At 42.8% G+C, this 22,922-nt stretch overlaps 2 protein-coding genes across 3 annotated transcripts in view; both read left to right on the top strand.

The window, feature by feature from the left end:
• The window catches only part of LOC133501531 (ubiquitin-conjugating enzyme E2 E2), a 57,163-nt gene extending 50,463 nt beyond the window's left edge, over positions 1 to 6,700 (top strand). For both annotated transcript variants that reach the window (XM_061821388.1, XM_061821387.1), the window contains 2 exons: positions 1,593 to 1,740; positions 4,206 to 6,700. In XM_061821388.1, the coding sequence (XP_061677372.1) occupies positions 1,593 to 1,735 (143 nt within the window). In that variant the 3' untranslated portion in view covers positions 1,736 to 1,740; positions 4,206 to 6,700. The remainder of the gene's footprint in view (positions 1 to 1,592; positions 1,741 to 4,205) is intronic.
• A 1,540-nt stretch (positions 6,701 to 8,240) lies between these two features.
• On the top strand, positions 8,241 to 21,915 carry LOC133501530 (ubiquitin-conjugating enzyme E2 E1). Its single transcript, XM_061821386.1, has 7 exons — positions 8,241 to 8,285; positions 9,132 to 9,240; positions 12,168 to 12,351; positions 12,900 to 12,950; positions 14,273 to 14,405; positions 19,406 to 19,553; positions 21,649 to 21,915. Exons 1-7 carry the CDS (start codon positions 8,256 to 8,258, stop codon positions 21,744 to 21,746), a joined length of 753 nt encoding a protein of 250 aa, XP_061677370.1. The 5' UTR covers positions 8,241 to 8,255; the 3' UTR covers positions 21,747 to 21,915.
• The last annotated feature ends 1,007 nt before the right edge of the window (positions 21,916 to 22,922 follow it).

Raw genomic sequence — 22,922 nt, 5'->3', positions numbered from 1 at the left:
ATCTGTGAGTGTCTGCGTGCGTGCATGTCACTGAGAATAGTCGGGGGGGGGGGCGAGGGGACTTAAATTGTAGAAAGAAAAAGTCTCATTTGACCACGAGCATGTAGACTCGGGGCTTGGGGCTTGCGTGTCCATTTTTGAGCATCTCGTCAATTGTGTGTGCACATCACAGAGAGAAGGCAGAAAAGCAAGGAGGTGATAAAAGTCAAGAACACGAGAGTCAGCGTGTGTGAACGGGACAAGCCCCGTGACAACCCCATTAGATACTGTACATTCATGCCGCCGAACGCTTCAAGTGGATATATTTTTGCGGATCAAACCAAATGTAGTCATGTGTAGACATGAAAAAAGATGCTAGTCAAAGAAGCATCCTTTTTTGCGGTTCATCGTACTGGCGTTTGATCGGCAGTTGACAGTTTAAGGGCACGTCTCGGCGCAATCAGCAGACAGTGAAGAGTTTTATTTTTTTCATCTTTTTCAAGCCTAATTGCATTGATTTTTACGTATTTATTTTCAGTGGCGTGTCAAATTTTACGAGACACATTTATATTTTTACTTTACAGGGACCTCCGGGCACATTTAATCATTCCTAGTTGTTTGTTTCTGTTGTGGAAAGTGGTTCTTATCATAACTGGCAGGTGAAATACACATATCATGAAACATAAATTGCACACGATGTCACTGAGCGTCAGATGGTCTTTTTTACGTGATTCTAATTTATTTCCGATTGTCATCTTTTGTGCAGGTGATGGTTGTCATCAGTGGAGCCATCACATGAGTCAAAAAGCATTAATTAGATTGATATGTTGTATGTGTCTAAGCGTGCCCTAGACTTTTGGACTCTGGAAAATTTCTCGCCGTCGTGTTTATTTCTAAAGTCAACCCTAAACCTTGTACAGTATACAAAAGGCTTAAGGAAGGTGGAGGGTTATTTATAATGTCCTGTCTCGTGGGAGTTTGGAGAATACCAAGCCCGAGTCGAGGTTTCCTCAGTGTGTGTGTGTGGGGGGGGGGGGGGTGGAGAGTTTGGCAGGGGCTCGGGGGCTCGGGCGCAAGGTCAGAAAAAACAGATGTTCGTGGTGGGAGAACTCAGGCAAAACACTGGACTCTGTGTTGGATTCTAATGTATATCCAGGACCCTCGGGGTGTTTTGGAAAGGGGGAGGCGCAGAGTTAAGTGACTTCCCCAAGTCATTTACACTCCGGTATGACACAGCGAGACAAATGTCCCACATAATCGCTTGTGCCTTTCACGCAGAACCCAACATAGTGAGTGCTGGGTGTTAGCATCACAGTCTGTGGGGGGCAGCATCAACTTGGAATTAAAACCTGAAAGGGGCTTGACTTTCTACAAAATTGGCGAGATTGCAGTTTATAAGCATGCGCCTTTCAGAGAGGAAGCGACGTTAGAGAAGCATGTCTCAGATGTTCAACTTCACACACTGGTCCCAGCTTCCTGCTCTTTCCTTTCACGTAGCCAATGTCCTCCCTCTGGTGCTCTGCATTTTAACTTTGAAACTAGGGCTGCAAGAATAAATTGAATCAATTCGATTACAAAGAAATAACCAGCAGCGTGTTGCATGATTTTTGTAGGTGACTTTCCGCACTCGCATCTACCACTGCAACATCAACAGCCAGGGTGTGATCTGTCTGGACATCCTGAAGGACAACTGGAGCCCCGCCCTCACCATCTCCAAGGTGCTGCTGTCCATTTGCTCCCTGCTTACAGACTGTAACCCAGGTAACGCACACGCACACCTACTCTTTATTACAGAGTAGTTACATTCACGGCAGTTGTTCAGTCAGGCCTACCTGGAACAATCTCTGCTGTAGATTTTGTGTATAGAGCTCGTGCACCTACGTCATCAAATCAGATCACTGGCTGGAAGTGCCGGTCAAACAAAGCATTCTTCAATGCTAAGTCGGTTGGAGACGACGCGAAAATATGTCTTATAGCACGACGCCCAGAGTTTTGTCCGTTACCGTGAAACATTTAGAAGGTGATAATTAACGAAGGTGCGTGGAAAAATGAGAGACACTGATAATATTACCGCACAGAGAACCCATATTTAATGCCGAAGTTGATGTTTTCGTCAGTAAGAAATTGGACTGTTAACGCGCTTGCGCTTGTCTTGGACAACTGGATCCACACATGGATCTGGTGAGTAAGTCATTGCGATTTACACAGAAGAGTTTGAAAGTGTAGAAAAGTCAAGACGCTTACAAATACTTCGTTGCTGGATCTGTTCTCCATCAAGAATAAATCCCACATAGCGATGGAGCCACTCAGGTTTTTTTCAATACAAATACCAATATTTCAATAAATGACCCCTGGTTTTACACAAACTCGCATTCATTAACTGATTGGAAAAAATAAAAAGACAGTGAGGCTGCTCCTCCGTACACAAAGCCTGTTGCAGCCACACGTTAAACTTCGGTAAACTCCTCCGTGCCAGACGTTTTTTAAATATGCATTGTTGTCAAATGGGTCCAATGCTTATTTTTAAAAAGAAAATAAACCGCTGGGATAGGCTTCAGCGTGCTGCGGCCACCCATTAACCCACGTAAACATCACTATGACCGATGGTTTATTTTTTTTTTTTTAAATACGCATTGGAATGGGTATTTTTTTTAAAAATGTCTGTCGGGGAAAGGTTTACCGAAGATTAGCATGTGGCCGCAACACGCTTTGTGTACGTTGGCGACGACTCCCGGTCGTTTTTTTTTTTTTTTTTAACATATTGTTCTCAAATGTGCCAACTTGGCATTATAAATACTTCTTGGTTATTTGAGATGAGAAGAATAATTCCTACCTGAAATAAAGTGATCGCAACACAGGCGTAGGCGTATTTTGGGTGTGCACCATCCATCATGTTTAATTGCTGAAATGCATTGATCTTTTCTTGTCTTTTCAGCCGGTATTCTATAGAATGACCTCTTTGAATATCTCTCTTGTCTGTTGTAACAACCAACAGCACAACAAGTCTCGGGCATTGTGAATATTCCGCTCCGGTTCAATGTCCCCCACACTGTCGAGCGGCTCTTTTTGACTGGAAATATGGCGCCGTGAAAATGGTGACGTCACGTGCACGAGCTCTCTAGTCTTAGGCGCACGGCACACCAAGCACTGAACAACTGAAGTGAATCTTCAGGGGGAAAAAAAGCAACTCTGTGCCGTACACCAAACTGTTGAGCACCACATCTGTATTGGTGTATTTTCTGGAAAATCTGTGACCCAGTGGGGCGGCACGGTGCCTTACCTGGAAAGCGTTGGCCTCACAGTTCTGAGGTCCCGGGTTCAATCCCGAACCCGCCTGTGTGGAGTTTGCATGTTCTCCCCGTGCCTGCGTGGGTTTCCTACGGGTGCTCCGGTTTCCTCCCACATCCCAAAAAGAACATGCAACATTAATTGGACACTCGTAATTGCCCCTTCGTGTGATTGTGTTTGTCTCGATGTGCCCTGCGATTGGCTGGCAACCAGTTCAGGGTGTAATCCGCCTCCTGCCCGTTGACAGCTGGGATAGGCTCCAGCACTCCCCGCGACCCTCGTGAGGATAAGCGGTGAAGAAAATGGATGGCTGGATGGATACAGTGTACAGTCCAACATGCATAACTGTATTCTTAAATGTTTTGAGTTTAAAAGGTGTTTAAGAATATATGGAAAATGTTTCTAAGTATATGGTAGAGGTTAATACTAGTGGAAGAAAGATTAATAATAATCTGCTGAGGTTCATAAATCTTATCATTTCATTTAATGTCAGTCTGCTTCCATAATGCAAGCCATCACAGATGGGCTAGTGGAAATGAAGATAGATGTTATGGCAATGGTAATTCTAACCCTTCAAACTGCTACCTAACATTGGCGAAGCCACTACATGGGCAAACAGAGCATAAAAAAAATATTCATATGCAGATTATAACTATGACTGGAGGTCAGCCGGGGGACCCTATCTGCTTCTTCTTCTCACAGTTGAGTTGCATCTTTCATCCGAGCTCAGTGCTCCCGGCATGTCTCGGCACAATGTGGTACTTCGCTGAAGGCGCGCAATTCCAAATTCGGATTTGCTTGTATGCTGCAAAAAAAACAACAATAATCTTTTTTTTTTAAAAAATCAGCAAAATGAGGGCTTCGGGGTGGGTGCACTCTCGATCAAATCCTGTTCATGTTCCCACTAACAAGAGATGATGTCCCTCTTTTTCCTTTAGCCGACCCTCTGGTGGGCAGCATCGCCACACAGTACCTGACCAACAGAACCGAGCATGACAGGATAGCCAAGCAGTGGACAAAGAGATACGCCACATAGACACACACACGCACGCACACATAAACGAACCACACACTTGCTCCTCCGCCTCCTCCCTTCTCTTCCTCCTCACTCTACCACTCTACCTCTTTCTCCCCTCAGTCCGTCAAAGCACACTCGCTAAGTGCATCGCTTTACCCAGCCCTCCTCTTCCTCTCCTCCGTCCTCCCCCAAACATTTTATGTTTAAAAAAAAAAAAGTAAAACACTCAAAAAAATAATAAACATACAAAGAATTTTTTTTTTTTTTTGTTCCTTGGTGACTTGAAAGCTTCTTTTTATACAGAGTGGAACGGGGGATTTTTATTTTCCAATATGCGAACGTTGGAAGTATTGTATTGGAAACGAGACACGCACACACAGACCATTATAAGCAGGGGTGCATCCACGCTGAGAATATCAAAAGTGCACCAGATTGAAAAGCGTCACCAAGCCTTTGCGTACCGAGCATTTTGCTCGTCGTTCACAAACTTTTGTCAAATTGTCAGTTTCACGGCGACAAATATTGGAGCATATAAACATTGTTACGTTCATTATTTTTGCTGACTAACTCACTACTTGTTATTTTCAACATAGAGTTCCTCAGACTGCCAGATATTTTAAAGCATCATGACTGATCTTTCAGGACCTACAGAATATTACATTCTGTATTAATATGAATCCTGACCGTACCGGGGAAAAAAAAGAGTGGACTCTTTTCTTCGCCAGAAAAAGCTTTTCTACCGTTTTCCATTATTTAGTCATTGGCATGGGTTTGGTTTCAGCAAACAGATTTTCTTGTGAAACAAAACATGTCAAACAAAAAAATATGACTTTTTTTTTTGCTATAAAACAAAGAATTATTGTTTTTTTTTTTGCTACAAAACAACAAAAAAGACTTTTTTGAGCTAAATAATTTAGCTGCAGATGTCCAACTAAAACAGTAATGTGCTGTGAGCCGCACTGACTCATCGCTTGGCTCCGTTCACTCCATCGACTGCGTTATCTTTTTCTCACAATCGCAGTTCCTACTACTTAGCGCGACACGTAGTCCGTTCATACCGCGCATACTCATACACTGCTCGAGCGTGAGGTGCCTAAACTTGTCCCGATTCCAACGTGCTGGCATTTCTCTCCCTCTTAATCCACGTGTAAAACTGGTATCGCGCACCTCATCTTCATTTTCAACTCAAAAGCTGGTGATGAGGCTGATGGTAAACAATTTTTCAAACAGAGACTTCAAGCTGTTCCGTGACGTTCACTTTTAAAGTTTACTAACTGCAATACCCTCGCTATGCTAACGTAATGAAAAATACCATAGACTGGGTAACGACTACCACCTGTGGGTTGGCGTCGTCACCTTCTAAATTGATATATTCGAACACCAATAATAAAAAGCACTGCATCTTAACAGCGGTCATATTCTTTATCCTCTGCGAAGAACCGATAATATTACCGCTAGCAGCTGCGACGTCTCCTCCGTGTCCATGAAAATCCGCACAGTGGAGCCCAGAGGTACGAACGCTTTTCGTAAGGTGGAAAATTTGGAAATGTAAGAAATCACAAAAACATGAATAATTAGGTCCAGCCTCAACAAACCCATAATTGAAGAAATATTTGCGCGCTTTGAACACAACATAAAGCCATACAGTACTACACTAGTAGTAAATTGACAAACATGACAAAGGTTAATCAACCAAAAATATCTCGTGTGCACCCCTGATTATAAGCATCATCGTCCTACCGCCACACACACACAAAATGTAATTCATATTTTCTATGTGGCATCTGGAAGAAAATATGCGCTTTTTACTTCCTCCTCTTCTGTTGTTGTTGTGTTTGTCTCGGCGTGCATCAAGCAGGAGCTTTCATGCTTTTTGGCTTCCTCTGTTTTTTTCTTTTCTTTTTACTGTATGTATTTTTTCAAAGGCTTTTTTTTTTTCCAGGCAGACCGCATGACAGAAAAAAAAAGCGTGTGTGTGTGTGTGTGTGTGTGTGTGAAGGTCTGCCTGCAGAAAGAGGGCAAGACTTGTATATTTGACTGGCTACCCGATCCGCTGCTGTTGTGCACTTGTATTACTGAAAACACCCAATAAAAACACACTGTGGTTGGCTTGTGAGAAAGGGGGGTGTAGATGGGGGGGGGGGACACGCTGTCACTCACTCTCACTCGCTTTTCTTTCCATTTTTTTGGCCACACTTCCTCTCATTTCAACATTTCCTTTTTGGGTGCAGCAAAAAAAATATATATCTTTTGACAGGTGAGACTTGTCGTTTCATGTCATTTCTGAGCGCGAACCACGACGGGTTATGCTCTTGTCTCTAACGCTGGTCATTTGTGTCCACCTTCCTTTCATTTTTTTTTTTTTTTGGTTTTTTTTTGAGTCCCTGTCAAGTGAAAATAAATGTCTAAATTTGACACACCAGAGAGAAGAGTTTTGTTCACCACTCTGTTGAATTTGAATGATTAAAAGCGGTTCAGAAACGAAATGGAATGGGTGAATTTTGCTCTCGGGCGCTGTGGCCGTTTCCACTGAATCAACTGACTATATATAAATACCATTTGAATTTATTGGATTGCACTAAACCAGAGACTTTTTTTACCCCAAGATCTACTTTTCAAGCATCCCGCCTCTTGGCATCGGCAGGAGGGGGGCGTTTTATTTATTTATTTTTATTTTCATTTTTTTTTTTTGAATGACCAATGATGAAATAGAATGACCACATCACAAAGATTTACCCACTACAAAATGCAAAACATATTTATTTTAAAGTATATTGAAGGATTCTTTATGTGTAAATGTATGTTTGTGTGCCTCGTATAACCGCATGAGCTGATATTACAGAACATAATTAACTTTAAACGTTTTTTGTCACTTTATGAGTTCACATTGATGATCGCTAAACGCCACACAAATGAAAATGGACGCCCGGGCTGTGTCGCTCACATCAGTGGATTCGTCCAACTGCAGTGAGAAACACGCACAATCTCCGATGTCCTTCCACACATCAACCATGGCTTCACAGCCACCTTACTTTTATAAGATCGGAACAAGTCATCTATGTCTCTTTTATGTGTGACGTGACGAACCCGCGGAACGATGCTTCAGTGGCGGCTTTCGCTGTTGAATTGTGTGAAAAGCGACTGCTGTGCGGCCAATTTGGATTTTAGTTCCTTTACTTTTCTCATTCTCAGTTCGCTTTTCGACAGAATGTCCATAAACAGTTCAAAGATGCCGCTCCAAATTTCACTCCACTGCTTGATGAGGCAAACATAAAATTGGATAACTTACCACAGGACACTGTTTGGGAATCTCTGGCCTAGACAATATAGGATTTCATTCAAGACTCAACACATGTTTTTGTTTTTTTCTGCTCTTGACATTTGGCAGTTTTTGAACAAGTGAGAAATGTCATGTCGTCATAGGAACAAAAAAAAGTTATTTTTCAACCTGTCCATTAGGCAAACCAACAGCCGTTTAAAGAGTAAAAATAGAAAAATGATTTGAAACTTTATACGAATGAGAAGTGGCATGTGAAATGGAATTCCTGGTTTGAGTGTTGCGCTCTAAAAAGTCAGCAAGGTCTTTTGTTCTCATCCTGCCAGTCAGTGCCATTGACGCCCGCTAGAGGTCCACATTGAGCGTAAAACGGCTCATCTGCAACAACAACCTCCGCTCTCGAAATGCAACAGCAGCATGTCTGTCTCGAGATCTCGCGGTCTGTGTGTTTGTCTGTCTCTCTTTCTGTCTGTCTCTCTTTGTGTCTGTCTGACTATCCCGTTTGTAATGTCATGCCAACGCTCGCAAACACTCTGAGGTAAATGACGACTCATCATTTATTGCTTAAGAAGTTACGGATGCAAACATTACGCATTTTATTCAAATTGTTTTTCCCTCTGAAATTCTGATTGAAAAAAAATCACAATATTCTGGGATTCCTAATGCAGCAATTCATGAAAAAAAGCTGTCATTATGACCAAAGAAATCAATGAATTATTCAAGGTAGTTATTCCAAAGCAAGTGTTTGACACCATGTCATCGTTTTGCATCCGGCATGTTTTAATCTAAACCACATTTACTATTTTATCTAATTACAATGTGACAAAGTAATTTTAGAAGCCAATTGAAGACTGCTATTTGATGGGTTTTTTTTTTTTTTGGGGGGGGGGGGTTGCAAGGTGAGTATTCCCGATGCTGCAATTTCAGCCAATACATCTAGAAAAATGACCCCAAAAAATCAGTTGCAGGCTGTTCATCCCCAAAACAGGTTGACACTTTGTTCTGTATGTTACTATAAAAACTGAAATTGCCTTAGGAGTTCAGACCAAATAAATCGATGCACTGCACAAAAACGCAACAATGAAACCCTGTTTAAAAAAAAGAAAAAAATTCTATATAATTTATACAGAACAACTTGTTCTATAGAACTTTGGCTGTGGTTTTCTCGAGAAATTATACAGAACAATGTCAACAACTTTCTTGGGTCCTAGTTCTTTAGAAATTCTTTAGAAATGTTTGGCTGGGAAAATCCGAAATTCCAATTGATTTAGATTAGAAGTTATGACCAAAGAAATCATCTGACGATATTTTTAACGCAGCAAACCCCTGACGTCATTGTTATCGGGCACTTTACAATGTTTGAGGAGAAACCGACGTTTGTGCTTCCTTTTTAAATTCCGACGGGCGCTTCAGTCGACCACAAAGGCGTTTGTCGTGACTGCACTTGGCTTTGTTGTCGGACCGCGCACGCACATCTCCGCGTGTGCTCGAGTGAGGGGCAAAGGCGTCAAAAAAAAAAAAAAAGGACGTTGACGTTGCGGCGTTTCCCAGCTCCATCTCCACCACCAGGCACCGGCGCAGTCCAGCCCACTGCGGCCGAGAAGAGCTACTTCCGTTCCGCAGAGGGCGACTAGGCAGCAGCCAGCCAGCCGGCGGAGGTCCAGACACAAAAGACTGGGTGAGTGCGGACCTCGGTGATCCGGCCGGGGATGGCGTCCGAGCGAACTCGACGTTTGACTTTTTGACTTTGAAAGCGTTTCGACGACCACCGCATTGTTGTTGACGGTGATTGTTGGGACCGTCGAGCGATGTTAAAATGCTGAGACAAAACACAACAGACGGCAGCGGAAAAGCGGATACGGCTATGCGCTGGCACGGCCGCATTTCTCTGACGCTTCTCGTAAACTTTATCCTTTGCCTCGGAAACTCTCTTTTTGCGTGAAACCGTCCACACCCTTCCACGGGAAGACATTTTAAACGTGTTCAGATGTACGGTCGGTTCCAGTTTAAATGTCCGTCGCAGCCACGCCGTTTCAGGAAGTAGCCATGGCCGCCGTTGGGCCTGATGAAAGCTGTAGCATGTGTTATTCTGTGCCGTATGTATGTATTTTAATCTGCATATTTAAAACAAGCTTGACACTTGTATTCCAATTTATAGGTAAAGGGTGCCGTTTAAACTTGTGCGAGATGCGAGGACTGTTAGCTTGGAGGCTAACCAGGCTAGCTGATGTCGAAAAATAAGACATCTTTCTCGCTGTCGAGTTAAACTGTAACAACAATCGATAGCATTTCCGTTTTAGTCAAGAATTGAGAATAACAATGTCACTCTTTAGAACAGTTCTTCCTTTAGAGCCTAATGGCGTTTAAAGAGCCGTATCTAAACGCATAAAGCACCCCCCCCCCCCAAAAAAAAAAAACACGCAGTGCAGCCACCTTACTGAATTGAAGACGACCAACTACATGAAAACTGTACAGAACATGACGGTTATTTTGGCATCCTTTAGTCTATTAATATCTTATTTGGGTACATGTTAGAATAACACGAGAAATTGTTGGAAGTTACATCAGAAATGAAGAGCAAAGAAATCAACTAAGGACACTTGAGTTTGACTGTGGGGGAATTGAAATTTCAATTTCTTCAGAAATTGATCTCTCCCCCCAAAAAAGTCTCCTGTGATCTTCTTCCCAAAAGAGTCCTACACTGATCTTTTAAATTTTGTAAGCATTCCTGACACGACAAAAAAAAAAACCTGAAATTAGAATGCCCTGATAGCCAAAGTGAAGTTGACCAAATTAAATCTGTTGAACTATCCATTCATTGATCATCTACCGCTTTTCCGGGTCGGGTCGCGGGGAAAGTAGCTTCTGGAGGGACTCCCAGACTTCCCTTTCCCCAGCCACTTCTTCCAGCTCTTCTGGCGGGATCCCGAGGCGTTCCCAAACCACCCAGAGACATAGTCTCTCCAGCGTGTCCTGGGTCGTCCTCGGGGTCTCTTTCTGGTGTGATGTGCCTCGAACACCTCACCAGGGAGGTATCAGATGCCCCAGCCACCTCATTTGGCTCCTCTCAATGCGGAGGAGCAGCGACTCGACACGGAGCCCCTCCCGGATGATCGAGCTTCTCACCCTATCTCTAAGGGAGAGCCCGGACACCCTGCGGAGGAAACTCATTTCGGCCGCTCGTATCCGGGATCTTGTTCTTTCGGTTCCCATCCTCGATCTGTCACCTTAAAGTGGTGGACGGGTTTATGTATCCTGATGATTCTAGGAGCTACGTTGTCTGGGGCTAGGGTCACCCATGGCAAACAGGTCCTAGGTGAGGGACCAAACAAAGTACGACTGTAAAACCCCTATGGTGACTACAAAAATTGGATCTTGGTTTCCCTTGCCTGGACCCGGGTCACCGGAGCCAGGTCTGGAGGTGGGGCTCAAAGGCGAGCGCCTGGCGGCCAGGCCTGCACCCACGGGGCTCGGCCGGGCACAGCCCGTAAGGGTAACACGGGTCCCCCTTCCCATGGGCTCACCACCTGTGAGAGGGGCCATAGGGGTCGGGTGCCGTGTGAGCTGGGCGGTGGCTAAAGGCGATCCGATCCCTGGCTACAGAAATCTGTTGAACTGTCCGACAACAATCAGAAATTGCAACTAAATGTCGACCAAATAAAATTAATTGAGGGCTATTTATCTCGAGTGACATTTTTTTCCCAATTTTTTGCACATTCCCAATGCTCCAATAAACACAATTGCAATTCCCTTAAAAATGTAGAATTGAAAAAAGGCAATTGATCACGGTTCTATGAGCTTTGTCATGTAAAAAATATTCTAATGTGATAATTGAGCAGTTCCTCAAATCATGATCAAAGAAATAACAAAAATCAATACATAGAGAATAGTTTACACTTTGTCAGTCCAGTCAGCTGGGTGTTTTTTTTTTTTTTTTTTTTTATTATATTGTATATATCTGTTGAGCAGGCAACTGGTAAAGAGTTGACCTCACAGTTCTGAGGACCCAGGTTCGATCCCGGCCTGTGCCTGACTGGGTTTTCTCCGGGCACTCCAGTTCCTTGCCACGTCACCAAAAACATGCAACATTAATTGGACACGTAGGTGTGATTGTGAGTGGGACTGTTTGTCTCGGTGTGGCCTGCGATTGGCTGGTGACCAATTTAGGGTGTATCCCGCCTCCTGCCCGTTGAATGCTGGGATAGGCTCCACCACTGCACGAGACCATCGTGAGGATAAGCGGCAAAGGAAATGGATGGATATCTGTTGAGCAATTTTTCAATTAAAATGACAATACTAAAATTGTGATTCCATCCGAAATTATGGGCAAACAATCAAGTTGAGGACTTTTCTGATTGAGTCGGTCATTCAGATTTGACGATTAGATGATGCCTCAACCTTCATTATCATCGCATATCAATAATACTGTATTTATGTAATACTGTATCATAATGCCACCGCTTTGTTGAACTGCCATTACGGTTTTACTGAGGCTCTGTTAGTATTAGTAACGTTTGATCCTGAATGTTGCGTCTGTAGTACTCTCTAGAAGTAGAAGAGCTCTACTAAAATATTAATAAAGTTTGTCTATTTTGCATTCTCCAGGTCCCGGTTCTTCTCCACTCCAAACCGGAATGTCGGATGAGGATTCTCGTGCCAGCACCAGCTCTTCGTCATCGCCGCCGTCATCCAGCCAGAGCAGACAGAGGGACACATCTTGCAAGAAGAAGCGCGAGAGTAAAGCCAGCATGAGCAAGACCTCCAAGCTGCTTTCCACCAGCGCCAAGAGGTCACACACTCTCGCTACTCTTCACTCACTTCCAATATGGGACTCCTGAATGTGGATTTTGAAACATAGCGTGGCTTTTAGGATAAATCTTCGCATCGCCAAAATCACCACTTTTCAGGAAGTATATGAAAACACCTTGTTGCCAAACATGGTATCATTCTATCGAGTTGCCATGATACCGAACATTAGCAGACTAACATTGACACAAAACCATTGGAATTATGTTCAATCACTATTAAGCAAATTGGTTCATTTATTACACTGTCAGTGATGCACTTATCCGCCCATCAATTAAACATAAAGCCCTTCGTAGTTAGTAAAAGAAAACTTGTGTAATTAATGATATCCCGTACTTATTTGACCATTTATTTCAATTTAGAGTCCAGCAATCTTGAGGTACTTTAATGTGGACTTGTAATGATGCACACGTAACCAATGTGAACAGGAATGAGGAATTTCAAATGAAATTTAGACCGCTAAAACTAATTTCCACTTCCAGGATATGACTTTGAGTTTTTGATTATTGCCCATTTTTAATATTTGTGTAGGATTCAGAAAGAGCTGGCTGACATCACACTGGACCCGCCACCAAACTGCAGGTGAGTCACAATTGTCAATAAGCATCTTTGTGTTGGCAAAAAAAAAAAAAAAAACCAGCACAATCCAAAAGTTGGGTCGATCCATCCAGCCACTTTGAGGCGCTTATCCTCACAAGGCTCAGAGGAGTGTTGCAGCCCATCCCAGCTATCTTCGGGGAGGAGGCACCAATTTCCACCCAATTGGAGGGCACGCATAAACAACCCCTCACATTGATACCAACAGGCAAATTAGAGTCCTCAATTAACCTAACGATGCATATTTTGGGGGTGTGGGAGGAAACCGGAGTATCCACACAAGCGGTGCCGGGATTTTAACACCGGTTCTCAGAGCTGTGAGGCAGACTCTCTAACTTAGGGGTGTCAAACTCTATTTTGCCGCCCAGCGGATTGCAGTCATGGTTTTCTTCAGAGGGCCATAATGATTGGGAATTCCTATTGATGTGTAATTGTCTCATTCGTTACATATATACCACAAATTGATTGAAGTAGTTTGGAAATTTTAGTAGGCGGCACGGTGGAGTAGCTGGTAGAGCGTTGGCCTCACAGTTCTGAGGACCCGTGTTCGATCCCGGCCAGACATATGTGGAGTTTCCATGTTCTTAGGTTAATTGAGGACTCTAATTTGCCTGTAGGTGTCAATGTGATGGGTTGTTTATGCGTGCCCTGCAAATGAAAACCTTTATAATGGTGAAATTATTTATCCTTCTCAAACAATTTTGCCTAATTTCTGTCCTGAATATTACTCCATGAACGTCAGGCAAAATCATAATGATGGTGTTTCTTAATGCGTGTTCAATTTCTGAAAATAATTACAGTAGAATGTTTACTGTATAATAAATAAGAGTCCTAATACAAATCACTTCAAAGTCATTTTAAGTAATGTAAATTACAATTTGGCAAATGCGTCCACCTTGATTTAAAAATGATTTTGAGTCCTGCAAAACAAAACCGATACCATGATTGGAATATTTTCTGTTTACCTCCAAATTCATACCTCGATTTTGAACTCATGAGTAATCCCACAAATTACTATGAGGTAATGAAAAATGTATTCTGATTTGGAGATTTTATTATGCATTCACCATATTTGAACGTATCTGAGATTGTTACTCTGTATTAAACCACTAAAAACGGAAGATCGTGTCAAATAATTCCGATCCATCAATTTGACTGACTTTGTTTTTTACTCTCGGGTTTATTGTCAAGAGACTTCACAGTGATCCCATTGTGGTGTTCCTGCACCAGTTGGCTGCTTTCGCTCGTGCTGTCAGGATGTGGTTTTTAGCAATACTCCCACTCGTCTTTATTTTGTACGTGCGCAGTGCCGGCCCCAAAGGAGACAACATCTATGAGTGGAGGTCCACCATCTTGGGACCACCGGGCTCTGTTTACGAGGGGGGCGTCTTCTTCCTGGACATCGCATTCACACCTGACTACCCCTTCAAACCCCCCAAGGTACGTCAGTTACAGTAAACCAGTGTTTATTGCAATCATTGGATATCTTCCAGGTCCACCTGCAATTCATAATCTGTAGTATAGCGAGACTATATATTTTTTATAAACAGTAATCCCTTGCTATATTAAGTCTATTTTTTTCTCCCGTGTGTGTAAAGCAATTACTCACCTGCACATCTCCTCATACTGTTGCTTTTATTGGCTATACTATTTTAATGTGCCAGCAGTGACTCACGTAGGCTTACGGTAATTACGTTTTTATTCTTAGCAGGAAAAGAAACCCGACGGAGTATTTTCGACTTTTGCATTTGGAAAGTCACCATATCGCTTGAGGATACAAAGAACGTGACTGGAAAGTCAGTGATTAAAAGACAAGCCACAGTCATTTTTTTTTTTTTTAAATGAAATAGATTCAAAAATATCAACCTTAACCCTCACAGTTACCATAAACGACGACTCGTTAATGCACACACACGCACACAACAATGTCGACAGGAACAAATGGAAGGGCGATGTTTAGCTTGATTTTTCTACAACTCTAATACTGTGTAGTTAAAAACATCACTGCAATGGAATCTGGGTTACAATAATGCTTTTCGCTCCCTACATTAGCAGCATCACCAGTGTGAGGAACGACTTCAATGCTGAATGCAGAAAACAGTCTGTTGACACCATGTGGGCTGGTTTAACAATGTAAACAATTTCAAGTATTTCTGTATTTTTACCTAACGTGGACTTGGAGATCAATACAACCCACAAAATCAGGAATTCAAAAAATTTGAATCATTCACTTCTCAGTTATGAATAGGGGAGAAATGCACATTGCCCGTTAAATCACATCAAAATATGGTATATAGTAAATACTCGGTTCTCTGATAAATCGGTTTTAGAACAAAAATTTTGAGGGTTTTTTTTTTTTTTGTTTTGTTTTTTTTTCTGTTTTTGAATGAAAATTGGTACGCAAACAAACGCCTGTAACATAACTTGGAAATAACATAACGCGCGTTGCCCGATCAGTTGACCCACAGCGCGCTTAGGAAATATTGATTCGGTTTTCGAACAAAACACTTCTCGAACCGCCTTATGGAAACGGATTGTGGTCGAGAATAGAGGTTGTACTGTACTTTCAAAATTATGTTCATCTTCAATACTTAGTTGGGAAGCCATTGGTTTAATCACAGCCTCGATGCAACACGGCGGTGAGCCAATCCCCCTATAGCATTCCCTGGGAGTTATGGAAGCCCAGACTTCCCTGATAGTTGCTGGCATCCTCGTTGTTTTGTTTTTTCCTCTTGATAATACACCAAAGGTACTCAATGGGGTTTAGATCCTGTGAGTCGGCTGTCCAGTCGACCACTGTGAATGCTGGAAGATGAAATCAGCATCTCCAAACATATCCTCTGCAGAAGTAATCATGAAGTCCTCTAAAACATTCTGGCAGACTGTTGTGGTAACTTTGGATTTTTAGAAGCAAAGTTTAGCGACCCCTACACTGGACATTGCACCCCAAATCGTGACTGTGAATAATTCACACTAGACCTCGAGCACCTTGGGTTCTGTTTTTCCCTCATTTTCCTCCAAAACCCTTGGACCTTACTGCTTGGAATGAAACGCACATTTTCTTCGGGGGGAAAAAAAGGATGTCAGAACACTGTCCAGGAGTCCAGTACTCCTCCTCCTTGGCTCAGTTGGGATGCTTCCTACGTTGGTTCAGGCTCACAAGTGGTTTGAGCCGAGGAACCCGACTGTTGTAGCACATCTCCTGCATGCGTCTGAATGTGCTGATTTTTGAAGCTGTGACTCCCCGCCTCATTCCGATCTCTGCTAGATTCTTCAATCTTGTTTGATAATCTGCTGTAGCCCACAGTCCTCTTTTGCTGGAGCACATTTTGTCCTTCCACTGGACTTTCCATTGATATGCTTGTGCACGGCCCTGTGTGAACAGACAGTACGCATGACTCTGAACTTTTGAGGGTAACCATCCTATGGACAGGATCATCTGACCGGTTGTCAAGTCTGCATGTGCCAAATTTAACCCAAGCGAGGCAATTTAATGACATCTGCGTCCTTTTGAGTTGAGTAATTGATGACTGTGTGACACCCAGTTCAAAACATTCCTGAGGTGCAAAATTTGGGCTAATTTCTTCACAGTATTCAAATTTTTTGAACTCCTGTGTTTGTTGGTTTTATGAGCTTGAAGCGCAAATTATGTAAAAATAAACATACCGTAAAGTTACTGGCACCAAATCTCTACTCCATGAGTTGGAGTGGATTTATGGAAATAAATTAACTTTTCCATGATATTCAATTTTTTAATGGGTCTGCACCTTGCCTTGCGATACTATTTTTTTTGTTTTTTTTTTGTTCGATATGAGGCAATTTTCAGATGAAGTAAGGACAAGTTGTTTAAAAAAAAAAAAAGATATGCAGTGAACTAGAAAAATAGGCCATTGATTACAAAACATACAGAGCACACATAGAAGCAACATCTTTAACAAGAGGTCTTATTCATATTTCCAGAAAACCTCAGAACTACTGATTAAACCACACAATACAAGAAGTCGTTATGTTCAATTGCCACTTTGTCAATGAGCCCCATGTACATAATACTCATTATGAAAGCAATCAGACACGGAATAAGGGTACACCGTTTTCTCCAGGATATCGCAGTTAATCGTTCATACCCGCAGTGTTTTGCGGCTCTTTAAGCAATCATTTTTTTGATGGGTTGTTACAGGAAAGGGAAAATCGGTTTCATTGTTTGTTTACACCTTCGTTGTTCCACAATGAACCAATCAACACTTATAAAAGTATGAGCCTATACTGGAGAAATTTGTTTATCTGACCAGAGTGAACAAATGTCGCTACCGCTAATGTTCGTGCCGTGCAACTACTGGAGGAGAGGAGAAACAGTGTGACAACTAAATCAAAGTAATAAATAAATCAATACATTTAATTAAAAAAAAATTACTAACGATGACTGATATGGTTTTTTTTTGTTTGTTTTTGTATTTTTTACATTATATATAAATACAGTTGGGATGCACGGCGGAGCAGCTGGAAAGCGTTGGCCTCACAGTTCTGAGGTCCCGGGTTCGATCCCGCACCCGCCTGTGCAGAGTTTGCATGTTCTCCCCGTGCCTGCGTGGGGTTTCTCCGGGCACTCCGGTTTCCTCCCACATCCCAAAAACATGCGACATTAATAGGACACTAAGTTGCCCATAGGTGTGATTGTGAGTGTTGCTGTTTGTCTCTATGTGCCCTGCGATTGGCTGGCAACCAGTCCAGGGTGTACCCCGCCTCCTGCCTGGTGACAGCTGGGATAGACTCCAGCACTCCCTGCACCCCTTGTGAGGATAAGCGGCTAAGAAAATGGATGAATACAATTCTCCATTGCTTACCTGTTAGGTTTACAGATTTGCTGGAATTATTGCCGTATGATGATTTAGGCCTACGGCCATGCTACCCTGAGAACGTCAGATCTCAGAAGCTAAGCGGGTTCGGCTCTGGTTAGTACTTGGATGGGAGACCGCCTGGGAATACCAGCTGCTTTAAGCTTCTCTCCCTGGCTAAATGCAGAGGGGTTGCGTCAGGAAGGGCGTAAAAACTGTGCCAAACAAATATGCGTTCATCTAAGATGACACGCTGTGGCGACCCCTAACGGGACAAGCCGAAAGGAAAAGGAGACGAATTATTGTATGATAGTTTCCCCCTTTATTTTTTTATTTTTTTAAATAATGATGGCTTGTTTTACTCTCTCGTGCAGCTACTGTGCTGCCGTCACCGCGGGTCTCTCGCTCAGAGTTTGCCTTTTAACTATGGCGCAACCCACGCGCTCAGTTTTAAAAATACGCTGTCAGATATGTCACTCCGGCTGGTATTGGCGAGGATTCCGCCGGGCTGGGTTTCCTCAGCACATTTTGGTCCATTTCCAGTAACCGTTTTTACTTTCCTCTCCATAACAAGGAACAAAGCAGCAACAATGATGACCGTGGAAGCGTGTCTGCTTTAACAAATAGACCTAAATGACCAGATAGGTTTAATTAGGCTGCAGAATCAATCGGGGAGCCGGCGGCGTAGGTGGTGTGTGGAGGCAGGAGGAGCAGTGAATAAGTCATCACAGCATGTGACTAAACGGGCGGCAACTTTTTTTTTGTGATTTTTGAACGGTGTGTCATTCATTTAAACTATTCCCTCTTCTAGATGCCTCTTTTTTTGGGTGGGGGGGCGTTTTGGGGGAAAAAAATGGCAGCAAGAACAATTATTTGAATATTTAACTGTTGTTCACATATAGATATATGTTGATGAGCAGAGTTGAACTTTGTTAACCAGAACAGCAGCACCTACCAAGCTCTCAAATCTGTTGTGAACATAGGTATGTGGTAGTTTGTTTTTTTTTTTGAGAAGGCTAGAATGGATTTATTTCCTTTGATAATGAATTTGGTTACGGTAGGAATTCAACTAAATTGTTGTGACATTTGTTCAGTGGCGTGAGAATGTTCTCTTGTGGAAAGGTTGGTAAAACAGTCAAGGAAATGAACAGTGAAAGCGGAGAACAAAAGTGGCCACCAGGGGGCGGCCAAGTACCGTGGGCTCTCCTCAAACCCAACAGTAACGTTGAGTGTAATACCTCAGTCCATCATCAGTACCACTTACCCTGGTTCACGGTTGTGTGGTCCTGGGGCCTCTCCCATCTGACTTCGGGTGAAAGGGAGACGACACCCTGGACTGGTCGCCAGTGGGCACATGTAGACACGGACAATTATTTGTACTCACATTGACACCAGCTGCCTCCACTGAAGTCACGCAGTTGTACCACTACACCATCACTGACACGACTGTAATAGTTTAATACTTATTTCATTGGACTTTCTTTTTTTTTTTTTTACTGATACTATTGTGATAGTACGTTTAAAAACAACTGCTGGGATGGCAGACGGACGATTGACTTGATTAGTGTTTGGCTGTGCACTCTACGGATTTTGCTCGTGTGTTCGCAGGTGACTTTCCGCACACGGATCTACCACTGCAACATCAACAGCCAGGGTGTGATCTGTCTGGACATCCTGAAGGACAACTGGAGCCCCGCCCTCACCATCTCCAAGGTGCTGCTGTCCATCTGCTCCCTGCTTACAGACTGTAATCCAGGTAACAACACACACACACCTGTTAATTGTTGTGATTAGGATTTAATCTAGGTAACACACACATGCCCACTTTTTTTTTTTTTTTTTTTTTTTTTAACCATTCAATCCCTGAAGCTAGTTTGGCATGCAGTGAAGAAAGTAAGTATTTGAACACCCTGCTATAGTGCAAGTTCTCCCACTTAGAAATCATGGAGGGGTCTGAAATGTTCATCGTAGGTGCATGTCCACTGCGAGAGAGATCATCTGAAGGAGGTCAAACGTTTCCTGTAGTTGTTCACTAGGTTTGCACACACTGCACGAGGGATTTTGGCCCACTCCTTATCTTATCTAGATCAGACAGGTTTCTGGGCTGTCGCTGAGAAACGCAGAGTTTCAGCTCCCTCCAAAGATTTTTTTTATAAGCATTACGTCTAGAGACTGGCTAGGTCACGCCAGAACCGTGATATGCTTCTTACGGAGCCACTCCTCGGTTTTCCTGGCTCTGTGCTTCGGGTCGTTGTCATGTTGACAGACCCAGCCAGGACCAGTTTTCAATGCTCTGACTGAGGGAAAGAGGTTGTTCCCCAAAATCTTACAATACATGGGCGCGGTCGTCCTTTCCTTAATACAGGGCAGTCGTCCCGTCCCACGTGCTGAAAAACACCCCAAGGCATGACGCTACCGCCCCCATCCTTCACAGTAGGGATGGTGTTCTTGGGATGGAACTCATCATTCGTCTTCTCCCAAACTTCGTTAGTGGAATTATGACCAAAAAAGAAGTTCCATTTTGGTCTCATCTGACCACAAAACTTTTTCCCATGTCTCCTCTGTATCATCCAAATGGTCATTGGCAAACTTATGACGGGCCTTGACATGTGCTGATTGAAGCAGGGGAACCTTCCGTGCAATCCATGATTTCAAACCATGACGTCTTAGTGTATTACCAAGAGTCACCTTGGAAACGGTGGTCCCAGCTCTTTTTAGGTCATTGACCAAGTCGTGTCATGTAGTCCTGGCCTGATTCCTCACCTTTCTCAGAATCATTGAGGCGATATCTTGCATGGGGCTTTACTCCAATTGAGATTGACCATCATGTTTAGCTCCTTCCATTTTCTAATGATTGCTCCAACAGTGGACCTTTTTTTCCCCACCAAGCTGCTTGGCAATTTCTCCGTAGCTCTTTCCAGACGTATGGAGTTGTACAATTTTGTCTCTGGTGTCTTTGGACAGCTGTTTGGTCCTGGACATGTTACAAGTTCGAGTCTTTCTGATTGTATCGGGTGGACAGGTGTCTTTGTGCAGCTAACGACCTCGCACAGGTGCATCTGATTCAGGATCATCCATGGAGTGGAAGTGGACTTTTAAAGGCGGACTAACAGATCTTCGAGGGTCAGAATTCGTGCTGATAAGACAGGTGTTCAAATACTTATTTGCATCTGTACCACACAAATAAATTAAAAAAAATCATACATTGTGATTTCTGGATTTTTCTCTTTAGATTATCTCTCTCACAGTGGACATGCACCTACGATGAAAATTTCAGACCCCTCCATGATTTCTAAGTGGGAGAACTTGCACTATAGCAGGGTGTTCAAATACTTCTTCACTGTAACATGAAATTTGGGAGACATTTGTCATGAGTAGACGGACGACAATAAAGTCTCAAGAAGCCAGAGCTGAATCGTCTGGCCCGTCAGGTCTGCCATTTTGCTTTAAAGCATCAACTTTGGGGTCATGTTGCCATTTTCAGGGCTCCTTTAATTTCTTTTCTTGAAAATTCAGTTCGTGAAACGAGTTTGACGTGAACTACGGTAGGCAAGTCTACCAAGAGTATGAGTAGACCCTCCCAATAAAAAATCAAGAAGCCGTGGTGGAAAAGACCATTTAGGTGTCATATTTAACATTTGCAAGTTTTTTTTGTCCTGGTGAAAATTTGTTTGGTAGCTTTTGAAGCATTTCAGCCCAGCAGCTAATTTTTGTGAGGAATGTGAAATTCGGTAGGCGTTCTGTTTGATGAGTCGACCCGAAAAAATGCTTCAGAATTGGAACAAGTCGGAAAATTGTGAAAAGGTCGTCAAAGTCTGATGAATCAAAGCAAATGTCGACTTTCCCCACAGCCGACCCTCTGGTGGGAAGCATCGCCACCCAGTACACGACCAACAGAGCCGAACATGACCGAACAGCCAAACAGTGGACCAAGCGATACGCCACATAAACCTGCAGAGGGCGCCGGTGGGGGGTAGGAGGAGGAGGGAGTGGGGGGGCTCCTGGTGGTCTGTGTTTGGGGGGTGGGGGGGGTTGTTTTTATCTCAGATTTTTAGTACTTTATTGTCTGGTATATTTTTTGCTTCCTGATTAAGTTATCTGCGCAAATATGTAATAAAAGAACACTCAACAGAAGATAGTTGTCTGTCTATATATGTTTTTTGAAATTCAACTCATTTTGACACTGATGCTGTTGAAATCTGATATCATTTTCAATTGGCAATCAAAAAAGTCATACTTGAGTTTTACATCTATAACAAAAAAAAAATTCTTCCCTCATTTTATGGTTGCTTACATGGGGGGGACCTAAATATGAATTTGAATGCAAAAATGATTTCAAAGTTAAATACAACAGATCTGTGCTTGTGCAGTGATTCTTCTGAATGTTTCTACTGGGAGGAAGACGTAAAAATGGCGTTCAGGCCGTGCAGCGCCACACGTTCGCGTGTAAGTCGACTTGGACCAAAGCACGTCAACCATCCGTCCGTTTTCCAACCCACTTATCCTCACAAGTGTCACGGGCACGCAGGAGCCTATCCTTTTCATTTTCGGCACACTGCACGGGGGGGACTCCTTTATAATTTCTGAACCGGTACATCAGGTGCATGATATAAAAACATGAACCTATTTGCAGGAGAAGAGGTAAAAATCACAGCAGTTGACCACATGTTAATCATGCAACTTAAATTAAAAAAAAAAAAAAAGTGAACCATTATGTATTGATATATCAGACGCCGTGTGTGCCTAACAAGCTAAAAAGGCATTGCTAATGGTTGTGAACAAATTGCCAATGTGACAAAAGTTTCGAAAATCATCCCTGTTTTTTTTTTTCAATTTTGTATTTGTGAGCAGAGTGTAAAATCGACGTTTCCAACCCAAAAAATGGTTGCATAACAATGAGTCACTTCCTCATTTTGAATTGCTAATTCAAGTGGTAAGGATGCACGATATGTGAGTTTTGAGTACACGCACCTTTTCTTTGTTTTATGTCCATTTGGATGACCAAAATTATTTGTATTTGCAAAATGCCAGAGTGAAGAGAAGATTTTTTTTTTTTATGGCGCTAATATTAATCCTTCATCGTTATATTTTCAATCTACATGCATTGCTGCACCATTTATGTTAT

Source organism: Syngnathoides biaculeatus, chromosome 5, assembly GCF_019802595.1.
Source record: "Syngnathoides biaculeatus isolate LvHL_M chromosome 5, ASM1980259v1, whole genome shotgun sequence".
In the NCBI taxonomy this organism is placed as follows: domain Eukaryota; kingdom Metazoa; phylum Chordata; class Actinopteri; order Syngnathiformes; family Syngnathidae; genus Syngnathoides; species Syngnathoides biaculeatus.
The sequence above is the reverse complement of the archived record's forward strand: the minus strand, read 5'-3'. Positions and strand labels throughout refer to the sequence as shown.

What these genes read in the sequence shown, in the direction of transcription:
- LOC133501530 (XM_061821386.1), top strand. Translation starts at nt 8,256, where the DNA reads ATGACCAAAGAAATCAATGAATTATTCAAG. An exon ending in GTCCAGACACAAAAGACTGG is followed by an intron (nt 9,241 to 12,167) that starts GTGAGTGCGGAC and finishes TGCATTCTCCAG; the next exon opens with GTCCCGGTTCTTCTCCACTC. An exon ending in CTTTCCACCAGCGCCAAGAG is followed by an intron (nt 12,352 to 12,899) that starts GTCACACACTCT and finishes ATATTTGTGTAG; the next exon opens with GATTCAGAAAGAGCTGGCTG.